This window comes from Athene cunicularia, assembly GCF_003259725.1.
Source record: "Athene cunicularia isolate RWA chromosome 10 unlocalized genomic scaffold, athCun1 chr10_part1, whole genome shotgun sequence".
NCBI lineage: Eukaryota > Metazoa > Chordata > Aves > Strigiformes > Strigidae > Athene > Athene cunicularia.
The window spans coordinates 19,011,643-19,035,840 of NW_020799112.1; the positions used below are offsets into that span (position 1 = coordinate 19,011,643).

Here is a 24,198-nt window from a genome sequence, read left to right on the forward strand (position 1 = left end):
ACTGAGTGAATTATCTCCTTAATGATTCCTTATAGATTTTAATTGCTTTTTTTACATGGTCAATGGATTATATTTAATCCTTTTTAATAACTTTGCATAAACCCGCAATTGTTCTACCTTACAGAAGCACAACTAGGATTCAACAATTAGAATATGGTGTTTGCATAACTCGGAACCAAACTTTGCTTCATTATTTGTTTACTCACTTAGGGGAGTGGGTTGTCATATTGTACAGCTCACAGAGAGAATTAATTTCTGTCAAAACTTTCCTCACAAGTCACACCTGCACAAAGATGCCTAAGAGATGTGGCTAGAAGGGAAGTTTTCCTTCTTAACATATTTCTAATGTTTTACTTGGCTGCAGGTGCTTCTCCAATATTATGAATAACAGCAGTAATATTCCTATTTGAGGAGAGTGTAAAGCTTCTAACACTGAGCAAGGTCCTTCCAATTTTCTGAATGCTTCATTTTATTCTTACATTTTTACAGGAGAATCTAGACAAAAGAGTATGCAGCACTCAAAACCAATAAGCACTGAACAGCTCTGCAAACACTGCAAGGTTCCTACCCTCCAACCAAACAGCTCAGTGCTCCACCTGGTCTTACTTTTGTGACAGTAAATGGAAAAGAAGAGAGATCCACTGTCACAAAGTATCACCTTTATTTCAGTTTCAGTTTTCCTTTGTCAATAGGTTTTTGTAAATCAGTGTTTATACTGAAAGTTATTTTTAGCATGGAAAAAAGACGACTTTACAATCAAAGAGTTTCTTTTAATTGCTTCTTCAGGAAATGTATTTTGATAATAGCCACTGCTCGTTACAGTAAAAAAACAGAAAAGGCATTCATTTACTGTGGCATGGGAAGTACTGCCAGTTCTAAATGCCCTACATAGTTTCTTTAAAATTTTTACGTTCTTTAGGCCTCAACAAAAACCAAAGCTCCTCTTCCAGGTTTGGTAGCAAACAGACTATTATTCTCCAGTGCTAACCTTTGGACATCAGTTTGGTAATAAGCTTTTTTTACATTTTTTAGGAAAGTGTTCAGCTTGTCAGTAGGCACCATTGACACAGTGCAGCCACCCCATCCAGCTCCAGTCAGACGTGACCCGATGGCCCCAAACTGCCTAAAACAAAATAACAGAAAAAAATCATGTAAATAAACCAAAAAGGGGTCATTTGTCATATATAAAATTCCTATTGAAAATTCATGAATACTTTACTCAAAACCATCTATGTCATCTGATTTTTCTGAAGTTTACTTGGTTGTATGCAACGTTACAGCAATTTGCAGTTACCATTTTGGACAAAAAAAAAAAAATGCTGACACTTTAAACTGTCAATAGTCATGTTATAGTAATTTCTGTCAATTCCAAAAGTCACCCTCTTTTATAATGCTTCAGCATCAGCCGTTTTAAGGATCACAGCACAGCTGAGATGAAGAAAGCAGGAGAAGAAAGGAATTGTGTTAGCAACATTCATAAGACATCAGAAGTGAAAACAGAAATACATGACAAAAATAACAAAAGAGGGTTCATAAACTAATTGCACAGGATGTAGGCATGCAAGCCATTTTCTAATGTGGCAAAGACAAATAGCTCTATTCTTCCAGGACAGATCTGAAACATGCTGAAGATTCACAGGCTTCTGCAGGACTGCTGAGCGTGCCTGTCAAGAAAAGGAGAGTTCAGAAACTCCTAGGAAGTCATACAGTCATTGCACTCAAACATCTGTTTATGCTGAATGGACAGAGTTGGGTATCTCTTTAGAGGAACCTCATGAACTTAACAGATTTACAGCAGTAGAGGTAAAAAAAGAATTTAGTCCCAAAAGAAAAAAAATGCTCGTAATAAGGAGGGTGAATAGAAAGAACAATGACAAATAAATGACATCCAAAATATAAACCATTCCCAGCCTCAAGATACTGGCCTGCTAGAAATGTCCTACAGCAAATCCCATGCCATTACTCTGCAAGATTGACGCCATCTCGTTAGAATTTACTAGAATTATTTTCATTCGTTTACTTACCTGTGTTGCTGATCCTTACTTAGATTCAGAAAAAGTAGGAAAATACCACGTAATAAATTTCTTTGGCGCTTTTCTAACCTAGTCAGAACAGGATGATTTAGAAAACTCATTTGAAATCTTATTCTCATGAGAGATCTAATCTGATTTGCAAACAAATACTTTTGATATGTTTCCAATAGCCATGCATGGAGAGATTTACGAGCCCTAGAATGTGTTTGAGGGAGAGACAGCATCATGTGAGTAACACTGGAAAATGACAGCTCATTCTGAGTAGGCTGTGGTAATTTTTCATATGTGCATTTTATGTTAAATGAATCTGGTATACCGCTGGGTTAGCAGAGGTTTAGGTCATATTTCAAGCAAGTACTTACATATGTGTTTGATTCTAAACATGCTTACATCTCTTCTTGAACAGAAACACTTTCTTCAGTGTGTCTGTGTGGTGCCACCCTTCATACTGACTCCATTTTATGTTCATTCTTTATTTCCTGTTGGTGTTTTACTTATTATTATTATTCCTGTAAACCACTCATTCTCTGATGCAATTTCTGATCCATGGAGCAATCTCCTAAAATAAACAGGATCCAATCCAGTCTCAATTGCAATCAATAAGAAACTTCCCATCGACTTCGTTAAGGCCCAATCCACTTTTCAGTCTGCTAAATCAACTGTCTGTACTCATTTGGTCTGTTACCTCAGTCAGAACTTCTTATTTCGGATGGTGTCTGGCTTTTATTCTGGTAGACAACTGAAATCCCTTCAGAATTGTTCTGAACCTTTTATTGATTTCATAATTCCCTGTGGTCATGCTCATGCCTCATTTTTACTGAGTCATTTTAAAATACTTAGTTGAAATAAAGCATAATGTAGACAGAAAAGATGCCTGTTTCAGAGCTGAAGTCACTGTGTTTCAAAATACTGTGGCTAACAGTTTCAAATGTGGTGATATGATTAGACACTTGGGGCTTAATGCTGAGGAACTTGGCGTTTTGAGGGCAGTGCTGTACACCTGAAAGCTGGGTCCCTGGCATTACGTGAATTCAGAAGTGAGCACCTGATTCCACACCCACTGGACACGCAGTGTGCAAGAGGTATCTACATCAAACACAACAAAGTTAACTTTGGAACAGGTCTGCAACTGCCCTTTTCAAGTCTTAATCAGTTCAGTCCTAAACCAGACTCCTCTGGCACAGAGGGATTCATAGCCAGACACTCTTCTTGTGCAGTGGCATGTAAATCATGCATTTATGAAGAGTATGAGCAGACAGTCAGGTTGTGGATGGAGCGCTCGCCCGCACGGTGCATTTTACACGTGGGGAAGTACCCTATGGGCTGCCTGGGCTGTGCTGCAGCCGTGGGGACAAGGAATAGGGGAGAGATGGGGGCACACAAGAAAGAGAATGCATCTGTAGTCCAGTGTTGGGGGCACTCCCATCCCTTTGCTTCTTGAAGAGATTATATATCTTGTTCCAGTATTCACTGGATAATTCTCTTATGAGAAAGGGGCTGTGTGTATGTGTAAATGAGAGTAAAAACATGAGTACTACAGCAAAGAAGAATAGAAATGTGGTGTACGGAAGCAATAGGTAAGACATTGCAGTACCTAATTTTAAAAATAATTGTGCTGTAAAAGGTGAAAATATCAGAGCAATATTATTAATTCTAAATACTCAAAATGATGAACCAGCTATTCAGAAAGCATGGAGTTAACACAACGAGATTTAAATATATCAGTTGGGGGGTGTGTGTGAATTATTTTGTAGCTCGGTGTGCTTTTGAATAACATCTTTAAGCCTTTTTGGCTCTGAAAGAGATGCAAACTTCTTTTTGTAAGGTGTTTTTTGTTTGCTTTGTTGAATTTTCAACTTGTGCCATGACTCCGAGCTTTGCAGCTTTAAGACAATCATCAGTGATAACGAGTCTTGATAAAATGCAGAGTTGACTTGGTTACCATAATGCACCTGGATGTAATGTAAAAACTCTATCTTTTAAAAGTGATCAGAGAGGATTCAGCTATCTTCAACTAGAAGGGGCGTGGCTGGTAACACAAAAATTACCAGGATTTACACCAGTGAAATATGGAGAGTAAGGGAATGAAAGTTATTTGTAACACTCAAGGATTCCGAGAGATTTTCAAAAGTACCTACTGAATTCAGGAGCTCAGATCCAATTTTTTTGTTCCTGAATTTGTTTAGTTAATCTTCTGTGTTACGTACTTTAAAAGACTCACAGGTAAAACAGCTATTACCAACATGAGCTAGGTTAGAGAAAGTATGAGTCTTCTGTCTTTGTGAAAACAGAAAAAACACAACTGACCAACTAGCGGTTACAGTTTTCAGCACTACAAACCACAGCAAGTATGGATCCCTTTCTTTCTTGGCAGAGGCTGTACAGTAAAACATAAAGATCTAGGCAAAACAGAAAACATCTGGATATGCAGATTATTCTTCACAGTTTAAACCTTGTAAGGAGAGAGCAGCAGTAGACTCGGGCAATTCTGTGGAATGTATTTTTGGAAAGGCTTTTTAAAGTTACAGGGCAGCTGTATATCATTGTATGTAAAGAATGTCATTTATGTAGTTCCTGGCCATTTCTATAATCACATCAGCCAAGTTTTCCTAGAGTGACTAGTGATTTTATGTCCCTTAGTTTTTTTAATGTACAACTTGAGGAAAGTTAAAGACTTTTTTTTCCAATAGTTTCCAAAAATTAGATGCTGGCTTAAGCTGCATTCATCTAGAACAGCTTTAGAAATTCTAACCACAGATTCAGAAAAACTTTAAAGAATATCAAACTTCTAAAGAAGAAAGATACATTTCTTAGGAAATACTCTTGATGGGACAAGACTGTAAAGAATAATAAATAATTTACTTGTTTTAATTTACTTGTGCGATGAATGTAATAAAAAAAAACCCAGATTAAATAATTTTAATGTACCAATTAGAAACTGTTTCACACGAATGGCGCTCCACTGTGGTGCTTAGCTATGCTCATCATATTAGCTGTGGGCTCTTCTGCTGGTAAGTCAGAAATCTGATGTGACATGGGCACGCACATTACTTTTTGCTGTTTATATTTTGGTCCCTGGAACTGAAATGCTCTGATTAATTTAATTTAGTAAAATCCTAACGGCATCTTCCTTTCCTTTGGGTTCTGTGGCTGTGTCCATGCTACTGCCTGCAAGTTAGTGTCACGATACCCAAGCTAGCTCAGACAACGGCAGCTGTCTAGTCGTGAAAGCACAGGAATGAGAAACAGAGAATTTCCATCCCCACGCTGAGCTTTGTGCTCCAACAGACTGTCGCTAGCATCCATGCTAGGTTATTTAAATGTAGTACAGACAACTCCATGATGTAGTGCAGATCTTATCAGTTTATACCTACTTGTTTTCCCCTACTTGAAACAGGATAGTTTTCTCCCCACGTTTCTAACAGGCCCTGTCAGTGTGACTCAAGCTGGATCCCCTGAGTGAAGACATTTAAAATGGCTAGTCACCTTTGCCAGTTGTCAGCAGATGCCATTGACTGAGGCATCAACACTACGTAGTTAATATACCTAAAAATAATGCAGATGTTTTAAGGCTTTTCCTCTGTCAGTGCTGTCACAGAACAGGCAGTGCTGATACTGGATCAAGACTTTGTAGCCTAGGATTTTTGATAATTCAGTAGAGGGTATTTTCTGTCTTCAGCTCACTCTGGAGACAGTTCTCCCTTCTCACACACAGATCAGCAATTCCCTTTGAGTAGCTGGGATAACCATGGAGGAATTGCCCTGCTGAGTGACTGTCGTAGCTTATTCTATTATGTGATCATTATGTGATACAATAAACTGAACATGGCCTGTGAGTTACGTACTGGATTGAATCCCAAGAGAAGAAACAAAAATTGTATTGCTAAATTACTATCAGCCTGTCCAATGGCTATCATGGCTTCTTTGGTTTTTATCACAAAACAGCATGTATATCCCATATGCAAAATAATCTATGAATGTCCAGAAATCTTCGGTTCAGTTTTGAAGTTTTTGTAGTTATCTGGCTCAGAGGCCATTCCATCTTGTCTGCAAAAGAAACCAGACTAACCTAAATAATCATCTGTATCATTCTTTATCAATTTACAAACCTGGTAAACGGGTATTACAACTTACAAAATCTGTGTAAGTACAGAAGTCAGAAAGCATATAGCAAATTGCATGTTTATAAAATTTGTATTTTCATTACAAGCCAGACTTTTTTTTTTTTTTAAAAAAGGCAGTTGCAAAATATTTTTGTATCTTTCATTTTTAGGTGATAAGGTATTCTTTTTTTTTAGCTTCAAGTTGAAACAGTTTCTGTTTTCTTTAAGACTGAAAGATATATAGGAAGAATGGGATACTTTTATAGAGTATTTGCTTCTAAAAGATAGTGAAATGACATTTCATGGCTTGGGGCAGAGCTTCCCAAACCAAGCACACCCTTCTCCAAGGAGAAGCAGGGACTATAACAGATGAGCAGAAACATGAAGGTGGCATCCTGAGGAGCCATGAAGTGAATGGGGGAGGCAGCTGGGAGAAGGTGGCTGGGGCAGAGGCAGGGATGGAGTATGGGCAACTGTTTATTCCCCCAAGCCACTGTTTAAACGATCACCAACCACTGAATTCCTTTTACAGGCAATGAAATCCTCTATAGGCACTGAATTTAGATCAAAGTTAGCAGAAGATGTCTGTCCCACGATTAAATGTACCAGAAAAATGGAAATAGAGGGCCTGAAACATGCGCATCCTTTCATGCTGGTCCTGTGATATGGATGAAATACTATGTTGAATGTGGATAATAAGTATTTGTTTTTATTTTCTGTGTTAGCATATGGTTATACCAGATCTCATCATCCACTGTAGCAGAGTAATGAGAATAACAGCCTGACCTGTGACTTCCAGCTCACTTCAAGCCATTTCTCCAACTTGGTTTATTCTGGCTAGAGGATATGAAACTGGGGAGGAATTAAGGGAGAAGGGACAAAATGACACTGGGGCAATCTGTTTTGTAACTGTGAGCGCTGGTTTTATCGTGGCCAAACTGAGTGAGGGAACGCAGCTAAAAGAATGAGGCTGGGGTGGCAATGGATGCTAAATAATGTGGGCTAAGCTCAGACACACAGTGCAGAGAGAAGCAGAGTGTTAGCCGTTGTAACAGTTAACACATCTTTTAAATGGTGAAATGCCGTCCAACCTATCTGATACCCTCGACAACATATTTTTTGAATTGAAAAAAAATGCAATAGAATTTCACAATATACCATCGTGATTCCAAGGCAACCTAAGAATGCAGAATAGCTTGCCTATGCCCTGGAATTCCCATGGCAACAGTTCTGAAATGGTTAAGAAATACACAAAAAGTAACAGAATTCAAATAGAACAACTAAGATGATGTTTTAAGAAAAACAGCTATGACTTCTACAACTTAAAAAAAAGAATAGCCAACAGTCTAACGTAACACTTGTGACGATGAGTCAGTACAAAAGCAAAGTCTGTAATAAAGCCATAAACTGCAGCTTTCATCTGAAAGTATTACACAGATGTCAGTAGGGAAACAATTGACCATGTAATGTCCCTGCAGGAGATTAATTTTGTAATAAGAGACAAGAATACTTTCATTTTAAAATTGCAATAGCCAACGATGTCATATTTTCTCATCAATTCAAACAATATTCTCAACAGACGATTACTCTTCTTTGTGGTCAAAACTTACAGGCAGATGTCTACCAGCCGATCCAGTTCAGGACAGCTGCATTCATACATTTCCCTGCAGCTGATATAGCTCTGGTTCATTAATTCTCCCAGCAGCTGGATTGCATTGGCAGGTGCTTCATTGCATATCTTCTTAAATTCCAGCACTCTGGCAGCTTCGCTATACACATGCGTTGCACGCTGGTATAACTTAAAGGTGGAAACTAAACAAAATGAAAATATTAGGTACTACAGTTATCCATTAATATTCACTACAAAAGGAACATACAAAGCCACGGTAGAATTATCTTTTTTTTAGTCATTTGTATTTTCTGTTAGAACTCTATAGGCTAAAAGTCTTCTGCAAAAGCTCACCTACATCTTTAAAAGCCCTAATAAAATAGTATTTATTCATCAGAAGACAATGTACTTATTTTTTTCATGTTGATAACTTCATGCACGTGCTCTGGTTATTTGCTGTGCCACTGAACAGAACCAGTCTCTCTCCTACTTTGCAGAAGCAAACCCCAGTTCGAATGTTAGCAGTGACATGCATCAGGGCATTAATCTAAAGCTTTCACATTTTCAAATACAAACAAAACTGAGTCATGCGGGCACCAGGAAGGTGCCCTGTGCCCTGCAGGCAGCCGTGGGCCAGCACCTGCTTGTGTGTCACTGCTCCAGGCCAAATCTGCATCAGCTGTGTGGATGGAACTTTTCTTGAAAATAACAACCACCAAACCACAAAAAACCTTCTTTATTTTTTTTTAACTGATATTAGCAAAAATGCTAGTATCCATATTGCCTTGTGCATAGGTAAAGAAGTGCTCTTCAATATTTTCACCATGATGCAGGCTCACCCTGACTATAAATACTAGATTAAAGGTAGAGTGAAGAGCACAGGTGCTTTGTTTGGTCTTCAGGGTTTATTTTTGGTGTGTGTTACCAGCCGGAGTGTTAGTGCTGCCTGTGTGGATGTGAAGAGGTATCAAGCCCAGATAGGTACTGCTTAGTACTGACCTACTACGACCAAGGGCTAGTGCAAGGATTTGGCCTGAAATGTTTCTGTTGTGCCATGAAAAAGCAGTTCCTCTGGGAAGGCAGGGGGGTGTGCCCAAACGGGCATGGCTGTTGGGGCAGAAACCTCCACCAAGCCTGAACAGTGGGGCATAAAAAGAAAGGAGGGGATGGCTGTGGTTAAAGGCTCCTCAAGCTACTACTGTTTACGGGAGGGTTTGGTTTGCAACTAATATCCACGAATTGATCTGCCTTTCCCAAGCTATTGTAGTTCATTGTTTTACTCTCCCAGTATAGTTCTGTTTGCTTTAATATCGTGGCTGCTATTGAGGAAGTACTGTTTACCAGAAGCATGTGTGACAAATTAAATTATTATTACATTGGTTTACTTGAGCTGTTTGGGTAGTAAACATTAGATAAATGGACTTTATTCTTTATGTGAGCACCTTCTGCAGTATGTTTCCTTGTTTCATCGCAACTCAAGCACACCCTTGTTAGAACACCGCAGAACATCCTCATTGTCTTTCTACATGTAAATTCTCCTTTAGAGCAAAGTCTCTCTCCTCATTTCAGCTTCTGTCTCTCTTGCTTTCTAAATGATGAAACACTAAATAGAGGTAAAAGGAGAAGGGAGACAAGCCGTGTATTCAAAACAGAACTCACTACCTGACCCAGACAGTGGAGTTCCTATGTGGCTGTTCTGTGGAGACAGCCCAGTTCTGGAATCACTTCTGATGATTTCAGCAGTCTACACTTGCAAGTATATGCAGAAATCTTCCTTGAAAGACTGGAAATAAAATTGTGTCCAGTATGAAGTCTCTCATATACTCCAGATTGCAATCCTTACAGATGAAATCTTCATCAGCACCTGTATAATCCTTCTTTATTTCTCCAGAGTAAGTGTAAATCACAACTGTAAATGCTGAAAATACAGTGCTGAGAGACACACAAGTATTCTAAAATGATAGAGAAACATTGAACATAGCAGTGTTCTGCTACTGGTGATGTTGCTTCTGGTGATATTTATTTTGTAATTCAATACAGCCTGCTACTGAGAAATCCTGTGTTGCTGTCTTTTGAACAGGCCTTCTGAATGCCTTTCAAACTAGGACAGAAATGAGAAAATTGAGTGCCCCCCCCGAAACATCATCTTGAGAGTATCGCACAGGAAGAGCATGTTTTGGTTTCCTATTTAGAGGTGTGTTTTACCCCACTGGATTTTGTTGCTGCTGGAGTTACTTGCGTTGTGTTTTGCAGAGCGATGCCTCAGTGTTTTTAAATGGTGAGGAAAGGCTGCTTGGCCTATTTTAAAGGATGGTTTCTCTTTAAATACTCTTTTCTTATAAGCCATTGTTTTAGAGCAAGGAGATTTCTAAATGTGCATTCGTTTAGGGAATATCTAAAGTTGCGTGAGAGATTGCCATAGCTCACACTCTCTTGTAAATCACCATTGAACAGTAGTAACCCAAAGAATGAACTGAAAACATGTCTGGTTTCAATTGTAAGGCAACAGACTTGCCAAGGGCTGTGATTGATTCGGAGACCACCCTTTGGTAGAGCAATGCTCTACTGGCCAGATTACCTTAAAAATCTCCGGGGTTGTGTTGTGCTCGTCATGTTAGGAATTGGCAACCCGAAGGGGCGCTCCAGCTGCTGGCTGCCAGCCAGAGGATCGGAGCTCTGTCCCTGACAGCGTTCGCTCCCCAGAGAGCCCCTCTCTGTAGGGGAGAATTTGCTACCTTGACACTGGATTTCTCTCGATGCAAAAGCAATCCTCTCAGGCAGTTCTTAAGCGAGAAACAGTGGCTTTATGTTATTTTCGGACTCCTCGGTGGACGTTTCCTGAATTAGTATCGGTTGTTATCATTTTGTTAGCTCTTGGCTGGTTATAGGCGACACTTTATTTCAGACAATGATGTTTGTGTTTACAAAATTTCTTTTATAGTTTGTTTTTCCTCTCTGGCAGTGCACTGTTCAGGTAAAATTATCTTCAAGACAGCAAACACCTCTGTACGCTGTAAGCCCTATTCTAAAATAATGAAATGATTCACATATTTTCAGCTTTCAACACCAAATGCCTCTGATACAAGAGAAACCCTCTTGCATCTCTTCTGTTTGGATGGGTAGTCCAACTAACCATCTCCATAGAATAAAAGATAGCAAAGCACAGATGGTATTTCAAAAAATTACATCTATATCAGAATGTCCTTGCTACATCACAGCCTGTATATCAGCTCCACATAAATAAAATCTGAATTAACAGGACATGCCAAAGAGCTATGGAGGCTGTGGTTTTAGAAGAGTACAGAAACTGATCAAAATCTGCATGCTTCATGCGACCACATTTTTCACAATTAAAAAGGGATGATTTCCCAAGCCATACTGTGTCACGGTTAAAAGGAACAAAACCAAAGTGCACACAACCTTCCAGTGTTGCAGAGGACTGGGTTATATGGTCTCAGCCTCTGTGGTGCTCAAAGGAGAGAAAGAAAAAAAAAATAAATGAGGGTTTAGGGAACTAATGACAGATTCTTAAAAACATGTGTATCCTTAAATCTATTATAGTGTATGGAAATAAGGTATTTAATCTGGCTGAAAATGTAAATATACTTTCCTAATCCAAAAGACTATAAAGGCCAGGTTTCTCCCACTTAAATTTATTTCCAGATTAGGGGTACAGGGACCCTCAGCTCCATCTTCTGTCAGCAAAAATAACAGGTTAGGGAAGGGTTTATCCCACCCGAGAGCTGGACTGCACTGTGGTACCCATTTCTCTGATGATTAGAGAGGAATTTAAAACCTCTGGTGCAATGAAATTATCTGCCTGCCACGCTGATGTAATTGTCTAGGCCATGTCTAAAGTAATGTTTCTTTCGTAAGGGGATCTGTGCAATATCCAGTTCAGGTGCTCTGCTTGTTTAAAATGTCATAGCACCATTCAGACTGATATATCAGCTGAGGATCTGGTCTCTGACCAGAATCACGCTCTCAAAAACCGTTCTTTGAAAATCACTACACATTTCCTCGCTGCCACATTCTGCATTGCTCACTGCCATGCAGAAATGAACTGTTTGATTTTAGACCTAGACACACTCACACAATCAGAATCTCAGGGTCTCTTTTGCCTCTTTCTGAAAAGACATTATGGAGATTGTGATTTATTCTGTCCGGTATCAGCTGCACACAGAAAAAATTTCTTGTGGACTCACATGAGGGTGAATGATACTTTTTATGGATTGAAACAGATACAGAGCATAAGAAACTAAACCTGAAAAGTCAGAATGAGATCAAAGAAAACTTTAAGAAGGACAAGGAATCCTATACCCATTTTGTCCCTAAGTTTTTAACACATTCCACCTGTATTCAGCCTGTTACTGGAGCAGCTAATCCACCTTCCAGGTCACAGCCTCACTAACTGTGTTTCTGAAGTTTCAAAGCGGACACAGTGAATCTTCTACCAGGAATCTTCTCTGCTGTTAACTGCTTTGTATTACCAGTCCTTATCTATTTTTCAGAAAATGTCAGCAACTCTTGCTGACCCTTCGTGAGTTCTCCGCGCCCCAGCTTTGCTCCTCTGCAGGGGGTTTCTGTAATGTCATCCACGAACAGGTAGCTTCAATTCACTTACAGACCACCAAATGCCCTTGACAGGAATGGTGACGTTTTCCAGTGCACTAATAGCTCACACTGCAGCAAGAACCTTCCAATTTGTTAAGACACAGCAGACAAACATTAATGAAAGTTTGTCCAAAATCCATATAAAATCTCTTAAAAACAAACAGAAATCCTGGGCTATTAGTCCCAAATAACTGTGGGGTAATTAAATATAGCAGAAAAGTTTGCTGTGGGTTTTCTCCTGTATGGTCCTATTTTTAATTTTAGCTTTACAAAAATTGTACAAACCTGTCCACTCCATTTACAGGGATTTTTTTTCTTTATAATTAAACATTGTGGCTTCTCAGCAACTCATATTATGTGCTACAACTTCGACTTCAGCAGATTCCTTTCTTTAGAGGCTTCCTGTACAATTCTATCTGACCTTTAGCTAGAGACCAACCTCTTCAGGCTATATATTTTTTTTCTAGTTGCTTTGGCAGCTTCTTAAGATATGTTTCACTGTAGATTAATGAGCTACACATGGCTGATGAGACTGTTAGAAATTTACAACAGGAAAAACTCACCGATGCAAAATCATGTAGGGGACAGTTTCTACCACCATTACTCATGTGGAATAGTACCCTTCTCTGTTAGGCATCCTGCTGATTGAACATGATGAGGGTGAAGGTTTCTGGCTCATAATGTATATAAGAAAATGCTGCCAGATGGCTTTAATTTGAGCCAGATTGTGAACCCCCTACTCGAAGTGGGGAACAGTTACTCTGCTGGGACTGCTCAAGTAACTGTTTGCAATCTGGCTTTCTGAAAATAAACCAGGGGACGAGTCATTGCTGGATTCAGTGACCCATTTAGCAGACACCTGCTTAGGGATTATGATAACTACTGGTTTGAAGTGATTTTTCCTCCAGAGGAATGCTAGCTTTAACAAGGCTTTTGCAACTACCCCAGACCATTCAGTGCCTAACCCGTGGCACACCCCGAAGGCCTGCATCCTCCAGGTAGCTGTTTGGGATCTGCCTGGAGCAGCCCCCTCTCTGGGGTTCATCCCAAGCAAACCATCTTTTTGTGGAAGAGGATGGTATATTCCCAAATCTCTCCCATGACATGGATCAGGCTGAGGCAGGCACATGGACCCTCAGGCTGGGAAGTTCTCTTAGGTCTACCAGTTTGGAGGTAACTTCTGTTCATGCAAGACAGAGAGCTTTACTAGTGCACACAACAAAGCTTTACGTGTCCCAGAGCAGCCTGACAACATCTGAAGGTCCACCTCCACATACGCTCATCTGTGCAAATCAAGTTGAAGCTGTCCTCGCACTGAGATCACCATTAATACAAATGACTTGGCAGTGGGAATGAAAGGCTATTCAAGCACCACTCGTTGAAGCTACAAGCACAGATTTAGAGTTCTCTTTCCAGGGGAAAAATAGGAGGGCAGTTAAACAGCCAGAACCACATAGCAAATGGCTGCCTGCTCCTCCCATGGTGATTTCATTCCCAGGTTTAAATGTCAAAATTAGATTACAATTTTATACATGAAAAGGAAAAATGGGTTTAAAAATACCTCATTTAAGAAGGAAAAAAAAAACATTTCATGGTTAAAGGAATACACTGTTTTACAGGAAAATATCCTTTTGTGGCGAAGCTTATAAATACCTAATGTCCCACAATCACCACACACTAAATGTTCTGTGTAGCACTGAAGTCCAAGCCAAAATTATGGCGTAGTGCACCTTAGAAAGTAATAAATATTATTTTTCTAGAGATGTTCAGAAGCCACAAGTGCAATCCATGTGTAAACATTTGCAAGGGAGATTTAAACTCAGGATTTTGAGTTGGCCAAAGAACAACTGCAAGAAGTTTAGAGAGGCTTTATGCACCATCTGTACTCATCCAAACCTGGGGAACCAGTGGGCTGTACAGTGGGGAAGAGCAGAAATCCTTGAGTACCTGCCTATAAGAGAGATGCAAAGTTGCTGTGTGCTCACTGGAGAAGTAGAGGAGCAGAAGCTAGACTTAAGGCTAAAATAATATTTACACAGCACTTTCAGATCCTTAAACACGGGATACAGTGCCAGCACAAAACATTATTTGTAACTATCACTTGGCTTTGAATAATACCAGAAATTAAAACTACTGCCAGTTTATATTCAGCCACAGAGAAAAGTCAGAATCCAGTAAATTATCTAAATAGTAATTCTCACGCAAATAATTTACCTTTAACATTAGAATATTTTATCAGGTAAGCTGATAAAATGTGTACAAAGGAAGATACTCTAAATGTTAAGGTTCTTTCTTCACCTTGAACAAAGAAGTTCAATAACGTTCTGAAATTCTCTGCAGAGGTTACTTATTTGTTGGTATGTTTTCTCTCGGATGAAGAAACCAGGCATTGTCATTAAAATATAGTGGGAAAGTAGAGGGGAAATAAGAAAAATATTTTTGTCCAACAGCCTCTGGTTTTCCAAAGCCAACATAAAATGTAATTTGTTTAGTGTGTAACAAAAACAAACAGTGGATTTAGATTCCTTCTTTCTGTGCCTGTCTTGTTTCTTCTTTGCATATAGTTTTACAGAAATCTGTTATTTAATTTTATATTGTACGTGCAAAGAGGCTTTCAGCATAACCCATTTTAATTGGCCTTATCAAATGAAATCATAGTCATGCAAGTTTGAGAGATTCTGTTCAGCAAACATCTGCAAATGCTATTCAGAGCCGTGGTATAAAATTTCCTTTGAGTTTCTTCTATAGCTTTTATGTTTAAATTTTTTATCCAGACTTTTATTTTTGAAAAAAAAATCAAAATAACCTGTATAAACAATTCAATTCTAGAGAACTGTAGAATTTTGTTTTATAAACCAGGTATAAGGGGTATAAACATGTGTAAGTTAATAGTCTTGTCTTGCTTCATGAAGGGTAGGGTAAGGGGATAGCAGAAAAAGATTTACAATCATGTAATTTTCCATGAAAATGTTGCAGAGTGCAGGTACGTGGTTCAGTATATTCCTCGTGTACATAGAGCACAGAGTTATCATAACTCTTTCTATGGAGGTAAAGAGCTGGATTACGGTATCATATTCCGTTCTGGTACCCTCTACAGTGTAATTAGACAAGAAGATAGTTTCATATTCGCTGATACCACTGGGCTGCAAAACAGGTTATAGAATCAGGACCTGATCCTTGGTCAGTGTATAAAGTTTACAACCATCCTAGACATACAGTTTATTTAAATATAAACATCAGTATAGATAGATATATTACTGATTTATATACAGCAAATATATACGTCCCTGAAAACAGTCTTGGGAAGGACTGGCAAGGATATAATTCAGCTATGAAACAGCAGAGGTATTAAGGCTACAGAATGGAAACTAGGAGATAAGGATTATTTTAAGTTCTCAAAGAAGGATTCTGATCTCAATTGGAAACCTGTTATGAATGCAAACAACTTATTTCATAAATGCTCTATTATTCAGCATTATTAGCAACCCTACTGTATGCATCCGAGATCCATCCCATGTGTGCCAGTGCTCATGACTGCATGGTATAAGCAATAATACATGAGAGATACTTTAAATAGTAAATTGTTCACCTCCACCAACATTTTCCTAAAAAAAAAAAAAACCAACCTGATAATGACAGAAACTTCTTTCTCATGAGAGACCTAGACGACTTGCTGCCCAGTACATGTTTTAATGAAGCGATCATGTATTTATCAATTCAAAAACAGAAATACAAGCCCTCTGTGCTGGTGTTTAACACCAGCTAAGGGAGAGCAAACAGGATTCACTTTAATGATGTTGTAACCATCCAAAATGTTTGGTTTTGTTAGAGCTATTGCCTAAAAAGGAAGCCTAGTTTAGTCTTTTCCCTTGAATAAAACCTGGGTTATTTGGAGTTGACTCTATAAAAGCACTGACTAATCTAAAACAGTAAGTGATCTGCTGCTTCTACCATTTTAGAAACAGTTTGATCAAAATCAAAGTTTTGCTCTATTTTAAGTTAAAAGTTAGAATGAAAATCATGATATCCCTTCTCTCACTTGTCACCCAAGGTTACGGAGAAGTATTCTGGCAAGAATTCCACTTGCACTACTTATTAATACATAAACTTTTTATATAATACAAACATTGTACACTAAACCCCACCATTTCATATATGCTTACCATCTTGCGTGTTTTGACTAAGGATCTGCGAGCGGAGCTCCTCCAGGCTAATTCCCAGGCATTTACAAATTTCCTCTGTGCTGTAAGGCTCAGGATGTAATACCTCCTTGACAATGGTCAGCATTTCCTCTAGGCTAACTCCTAGCTTGGTTTGCACATCATGGAGTCTCACCATTTTTTTCCAGTCCAAGCCTTTTGACTTTGAGAGAAGCTAAAATGAAAAAAAAAAAAAAATAAAAAAAAATTGTGCCTTCCTGTTTAAAACTATTTAATTGTCCATAAGCACCTTTAAGACCTCTTTGATCTTTTCACTTCTTAACTGGGAACCATCAGAAGCTATTTTCTATCAGCAGGCAGCAGATAATAATTATATTTATTTATAAAAGGTCTGTGAATGACAGATATTCTTCCCTCAAATCAGATTGGATGTTGTTTCTTCAAGCCCTTATTAACCTTTTACAATCACAATCAGACAATTGCATATACAAATGCTATGATATTGTAACATTAGAAGTCACTTAAAAGTCTGTTTCTGTACTGTTACAATTTGCTCTAACATTTAAAACTCAGTTTGACCCTTCCAATAAGCTCCTGGAGTTTTCTGATGAACATTTGAGGTTGTCATTAAAACCCTTTCTCATAATAGTCTTAAAAATATGAAAGTGGGCATGAGATTTGTGTGGGAGAATTAACCGTAACCTTTCTCAATCTCTAGAGTTTAAAGTAAATTATAAGTACATTCTTTTAACATCCAATTTAAAGGAAGTTTTGAGCCTTACAGGAAGGTTACCATGTGGTTAGTCAGAATCTGCACCATTCCTACATGATTGCTATGATGCTAATTAGCTATAGACGTATCTGTTTTTCCCATTCCAGACAACTATGTCATTCTTTGTTTATCTTTTGATGTTTTGGCAACTGACAGTAGTTACTTCAACACATCAGAATGCTAAAAGGAAATATGTCAAAGAGGCTTTTCTCTGCAAGGTTGCTACATGTCTTGATGCTCTCATGTGCCTAATGAAAACGGTTGAGTAAAGCAGATTTCCTCATAAGGTGGAATATTTTTATGTGATGCATTATAGAATAATATTAAGTAGTCCTTGTGGGATCCTACCGACTTACCATTTTTAATTTCAACAGATTACTACAGAGTAAAACACAAACTAGCAGGTACATGCCAATGTCAGTTTATGGTGTTCATAAGCACATGAAATACCTCCTGTTCTGCACCATTTAAATTGAGATAAAAGCCTGCAAGTATGCCAGATCAGGCTGTATGTTTGCAGAGAGTTTAAACCAGTGCAGCAAAACCAGAGAATTAAGTCCTTTCCCTGTTCACATCAGCATGAAAACCTCTCATCAACAGGGTCAAGATTTCAACCACTGTGCTTTGTTATTCTTTTCAATAAACACTGTTTTTGAGTGAGATTGGTTTGAAATCATTTCTCAATTCAGCAAAGCCATTTAACTTCCCGGGTTAAAAAAAAATCAAGGGGTTTATATAGATGTGTGACAAGTATTTGCTTCTCTTTGCACAAAGCAAAGTTGCAGCATGAAATTTAAGCTGAAGATCTCCTGCCCAGCTATCTGCTATAGATCTCATCCTCCTGCTTTCCTCCAGCAGTGCTTTTGCAGGGGCTCTTGCAGTTTTGCTTTAGTACAGTATATAAAAATTAACTACTTTTGGTGCCATCTAGTGACTTGCTAAGATTTATGTGAGCCTTAGTAGAGCAGAACAAACAAAATCTAATCAAAATCCTAATCATATGACTGTCGCCATCTAAAACACAGTTTTGTATGTTCAGTGGTAAAGAAAGAAGCAGCACTGTCTACCGGCTAATGCAGAAATAAAGGTGAGAAAATTTCTTGTAAAAGACTGATTAAATCCTTTCTGGCCTGCTTTTCAAAGGCTCTGAGTACCTAGAACTCCACAGCCTTTATCTAATTGTGTTTTAGCTTATTGATAAGTTACAATAATTATTGCTTTGTTTCTTTTACTTAAATACTCAATATCTCTTATGTTGGTGCATGTTTGTGACATGTTCTTGAATCTGCTTCAAGGTGCTAAATGAGTGGAAATGTTTCTCCTCATACATTAATCCTAACGTTTAGCATCCCCTAGACTTTATTACCAGAAGTTAAACAGAACTAAGAATTTACCAAAAGAAATGTTCTATAAGACAACAAAAAATTTTCTACTCCCTTTTTAAATAAATAATCCCCTGTAGAAATATGTCATGTGTATTGTCACATCTGTTCCCGTTTCTAGATGCTTTATTTTAGATGAGCTAACTACACTGGGGTTTTACAGGTCAAATGTTCCAAATGCAAACTGACCCCACCAGACCAGCAGGCAGGCTTTGTTGGAAAGGTTTATACTGCTTATAGCAAAGTTTCAATTCTCACAGCACGGGGAAAAACGTTATGGGCAAACAGAAATGGTTTTTGAAAACAGTCTAGCCACAGCAACTCAAATTGTAATGGACACAGAACAGAAATGGGAAAAAACCCATCTATTTAATGTACAAAAGTAATCCCAATACTGATCCCACAGTTGGATATTTTCTCGATGACCTCTGACTAGATGGATTAAAGATGTAGACATCATGCAGCTGGCTCTTAACTGCCAGGATATAGCATCTGTAGGCTTTATTGTCCTTTATTGTTCAACACAGGCACTCTGGAGAACTGAAAGTAACTGAGAGGAAAACATACTTAGTAAATGGTGGGACAAATATAAATAAAAGAAAGTCTGACTAGGAGCAAGCATAGGAATACTTAGCCTTTACACAGCAATGTCGCTTTCTTACACTTTACATTTTTATAATGTCATCTGAGCATCTTTCAACATTTAACAAACATTAGTTAACTCTATGGCATTCCAGTTGCAGACATTCTTGGCACTACTCTACAGCTGACAGTGAAGCGAACCACACACGGTGAAGCAGGGGAGAGCCCAGCATTCACTAATGTGCACATTCATCCTGCAGCACCTACTGTGATTTTTCTGAAGTATAAAGTACAAGTCAATTTCCTTTGGAATTGCCAGCGTTCTGCAGAACAGAAGAGTCTTTAATCATACTGTTTAATAGAGTACAGGAAAGCAATCGCAGGCTACAGCAAGAATAGAGAAAGAAAAAAAAAAAACAAGCAAAAGATTGACTGTTCAGAAGGGAAGGGAAAGGAACAGAACCTGAGAAAGATAATGTGAGGATGATCAGGAGCTCACTTGCTGTAGGACAGATTGACATCAAAATGTTCTACAGTGATGCCAGCACAGGTACGTTGTGGAGCTTTCTGCAAACAGTATGAAATCTAGAATGACCTAAAGCAGAAGGGGGGGGAAAAAGCCTATCCTAAGGCATTTACCAACAAGAATTTATTTTAAAGCATTATTGCGAGGCCCAGCATGTTATTTCATAGTTCCATTAGCTTAATGATGCTTAAAAGACTTCCCTGCTTCCACTTACATACCTTGCTCTCCTTCACCCCACTGTGACCTGTTCCTAAAGACAGTCTTTTCCTGGCTCAACGTATTTTTATAGTGTGCAGCTTTCCATCTGGGTAGCATATGTTTAAAAATAGACAGGTGTGTGTTGTTAGACTCCTTAAAATCAAGCATCTGCTAAAGGTGCCTTTTTAGAGATTGCATCATAGCTAACAGGAATGTAAAAAAAGAATCTTTTCTTACCACCTTTTCATTTTACTGCACAGGACCAATTTAGAAAACTGTGATTCAATTCAGAAAATCTAGTACATGGAACAATACTTCAAAAGGTCTTACAACTTAACATACCCGTTGTAGTGTGCCTTTTAGAACAGATCATCTGTGAAGGCTCTCTTGTTTCTTATGCAGAAACAATTTCCAAAAGAAGCTCTTCCTAAAATACATCCTTAGTCAATTAACTATCCTGAATTGGAGGTTTATCACTTATACCAGAAGCAACACACAGACGGGTCCTTATCTGGATTTACTCAGTGGCATAAGCATCTTTATAACTGCAGTGACAACAGCTCTAATTATGGTCACTGGTGCTATTATTTTTACTGTATCTTCCATACATGTAAAATGAAGCTCCGTTCTTTATACTCAAGTTTAAAGCCCAATTAAGAAGTCATTTGAAGTTTAGCTTCCCTCCTTGAAAAATATATCTCGACACAGTATTTTATATTCTATTTTTCAGTATTTGATCATCTCTTAAACTTTTTTTTTTTTTTTTAAAGCATTAGTTAGGTAATTTTTCACAGAATTATGATGCAGGTGTGCAAAGCACTTTCGAGTATTGCTCAGATTTTGGCCAAATGTTTCGTGGCAAGTAGTCAGATGCTGCAGTTTTTAAAACTTTCATCTAGAATTTGTGATCCAAATTCTGTTCTTTCACACAGCACACTATGTTGGGTATAACTGCAGTGAATTTTTACGCTTACTCCTCACTTAATCTAATCAAGTAAAAAATCCACTGTATTCCTATAACAAACTCAAATCCAACCTTACATTTACATATTCCTAAATGTATGGTCTTACAAAATCCCATATTAAAGTGGAACTTTGATTTTTTTCATGTTCAAATTCCATACATTTTAGAGATAATCGCAAGCTGTAAACTGGCAGCACAACCTAAATGTTGGGTTTTGATTCAAGCCTGGTTTTAAACTTTACACTGACATACATGCTGCTATTCAGCATTTCCAATATTACTTCCAGGCCTCCAGTAAGTGGCTTTGATGTCCTCTAAATCCTAGAAAATACACATCTATTGCCCTATATACATATAAACATGTGACCACACTGGTTGCTTTCCATTATTTGTCATTATTCAGCTTTAATTAGAAACAGTCTATCTTATTAACCGAGAATACTTTTTGCTGCAAAATAAGACTTATTTCCTTCATTGAAACATAATCCAAAATAAATCGAACTAAATCACATAATCCTCTATATAATGGCACAGTCCTTGCACTTCCATTAAACTCAGCAGGAGTTGTTTCTGTAGAGATGGAGGTGTCTGGTTCTGGAAAGAAAAATGCTACTTAAAGTAGCACCTAGCCAGGTGTTAAAGACACGGTTGGTCAGAGTGGAAAAAAGCACATATTTAGATGAAGGTTTCATTAGAGTTTGACATAAGCCATACGTTACCTTTGTAGCCAGACGACACTCCATTACCCTAATATTGTAATGAGAAGTTGCTGCTTTATTCATTTCAACACAACTGTTAGCAATAACAAACGCTGCTCCACTTGGAAGTCTAACATCAGTTGCCCTCAGAGGGCTGAACTCTATCAACTTGGCCTATTGAAAGAAAAATGAATGGTTAGTTTTAATTTACTACTAGATAACAGTGCACTTAGTTCTATAAATCAAATGCAAATTTGCATGTTTTTTCTCTTGAAAATCCAAGGACAGTTAAGGAAAGAAAACTGACATGAAACAGCGAGAAAAGAGGTTTAACCTCATTGGCCAAGTTACACATATATTTCAAACCTTTCCCTTGTAGCTGGATTTTAAAATGTTTCCATTAAGTCTTTGGGTTTTTTCAGCATTTCACAGAACCCCGCCCAACCTATTTTTCTTCCCTGTTTAAGACAACAGTTTTTCTTTGATCTACAGAAAAGTACCAGGCCTGGCTGAAGCTAATGTGCGTGCCACTAGAAACAAGGGGCTTCGCATTCCCTTCACCAATGTCCATCTCCCCTTTAGTTTTCTGATTTTCCACTAAATCAAGATTAGTTCACTGAGGTACAGAATAGTAACAAAATTTTAGGACTGCCTGGATCATGTTGCATACAGACGGAGAAATGAAATAAAACTATATATAAAAATGTAGTTACTGTCTCCTCCCTTCTGACATAAGAGACTGCCTTGCCTCACAGATGCCTTACACAAGCTGTGTAAGATGTTCCCAACATTTGTGACCTTTTCGTGGAATAAGCTAGGCATCCATTAATTAAATAATTCAGGATGTAATGTAATCAAGAGATTAAATTCACATCTGTTTTTTCATTGGGATAAGTTGTAAATCATGTGCCCTGCTTTGGCTTCTTAGAATAGACTGTAACTCTGCAAGCAGAGACATCTTACTGGTTTTGGCATTGTTCACCCCCAGAGAGTTCCTTGAGCAGCTAGAGTGCTAAATAAACAATGACAAATCTGCTTGTACATTATGTACAGCATGTGTGTTACTCCCTGCCATTGAGATTCTGGACCACGTCACAAAATTACTATCAAGACAGACAAGCTTGCTTACATTTAAATATACCCTTGAAGAACTGCTACATTAGATCAGAATTTACCACTAAGCTGGTCCAGTGTCCTTTTTTCTGACAGTAGCCATAAATGGATATTTAGGGGGAATATAAAAATAGGACATATACAAACCAATCTTTTTTTGGGGTATATTTTTCCAGCTTCCCATAAACAAAGACTACAGCAGTTATACTTACACTGGAAGAAACATCAGACTGTTACATTTAATAACCACAACTAGGCTAATACTCTATCAATGTATCCAAGATGGTCTTTTTTGAACCCTTTTTAAACTTTTGCTTTCCACAATGTATGGTATTTCTCAATTTAACAATGAATGTTTTGGAAAAAAAACCCAACTTCCTTGTTTGTTTTTAACAAGCTGCTTGCTAATGTCATTGTGTTTCCATTAGTTCTTTGGTCATGAAAAACACTGAATTCTCAATATACCTTCTCTTACCCATTCTGGGGTTTTACAGAGCTTCAAAATATCACCCTCAAAAAGACTTGTTTTCCAAGCTGAAAAGTTTTAAATTATTCAGTCAATGTTCATATAAAAAACCTCTGTGTCCTTTACCGTACTTTTCTCATTTGAGTATATTTTTTTTGAGATGGGAGGCCAGAACTGCATTCAGTTGCAAGTGCACTGAATCAAGGATATTTTTCTGGTTTGTTCACAATTTCTTTTCTACCATTTTCTTTGCCTTTTTGATCACCATCTCTATATATCACAAAAGCCTCCACTTAAACAATCATCTGTGTGTATGCCAGGAAAATATGTTGCTTCCAACATTCATGTAGCTGTGTGTTTACTACTAACAGTTTAAAGTGTGAAGGAAGGGTGTAAAGTAGGTACAGGTGATGGGAAACTGAAAATATTTGTCTCACAATGGAATTAAACATTTGGTGTAATTCTAGGAAATAGCTTATTTTCTGTACAAGCTCATCCAAGACATGGCAGTAAAGAACAAAAGATGTAATACCACAATCACAAGGAAAGTAAGGGTTGTCGTGAAACACTACATTAATTTCAGTGTAAGTATTTTGACAGGTTTTAGGTTGGAACAGTTGCAGTCCTGTGCACCCTCTGGGACAGTGGATGAACTCCATTGTAAATTCCACTGCAAGCACTCAGGCATAACTTGGCAGGTCCTGTTTATCATTGCTAGTCCACCTTCTGTCACCACGTTTAAGACAGTTAAATGCCTTCTACATCAGAATCCAGCCACAGAATTGTCTGGAATTAGCAAAACTGGGGAAAAAAATCTCCATTGTCTTTGTAACTGGACCTGGCAAAACTTCCTAGAACTGTTTGGTTATAAGAAGTTTCAAGAAAGCATTTTTGCAATAATTATCCCATTTGCACTGAATACAAGGCATACCGACCATTCAGATTTCATTATATGGGAAACATTCTAAGTTCAGCACT

General features: G+C 38.1%; 1 protein-coding gene across 1 annotated transcript in view; it reads right to left on the bottom strand.

The window, feature by feature from the left end:
• Nucleotides 1-646: 646 nt before the first annotated feature.
• The window catches only part of GALK2 (galactokinase 2), a 48,720-nt gene continuing 25,168 nt past the window's right edge, over nucleotides 647-24,198 (bottom strand). The window contains exons 7-10 of the mRNA XM_026856337.1: nucleotides 21,663-21,815; nucleotides 16,523-16,733; nucleotides 7,747-7,948; nucleotides 647-1,123 (exon numbers count right to left, since the gene is read on the bottom strand). Coding sequence (XP_026712138.1) covers nucleotides 916-1,123; nucleotides 7,747-7,948; nucleotides 16,523-16,733; nucleotides 21,663-21,815 — 774 coding nt within the window. The 3' untranslated portion in view covers nucleotides 647-915. The remainder of the gene's footprint in view (nucleotides 1,124-7,746; nucleotides 7,949-16,522; nucleotides 16,734-21,662; nucleotides 21,816-24,198) is intronic.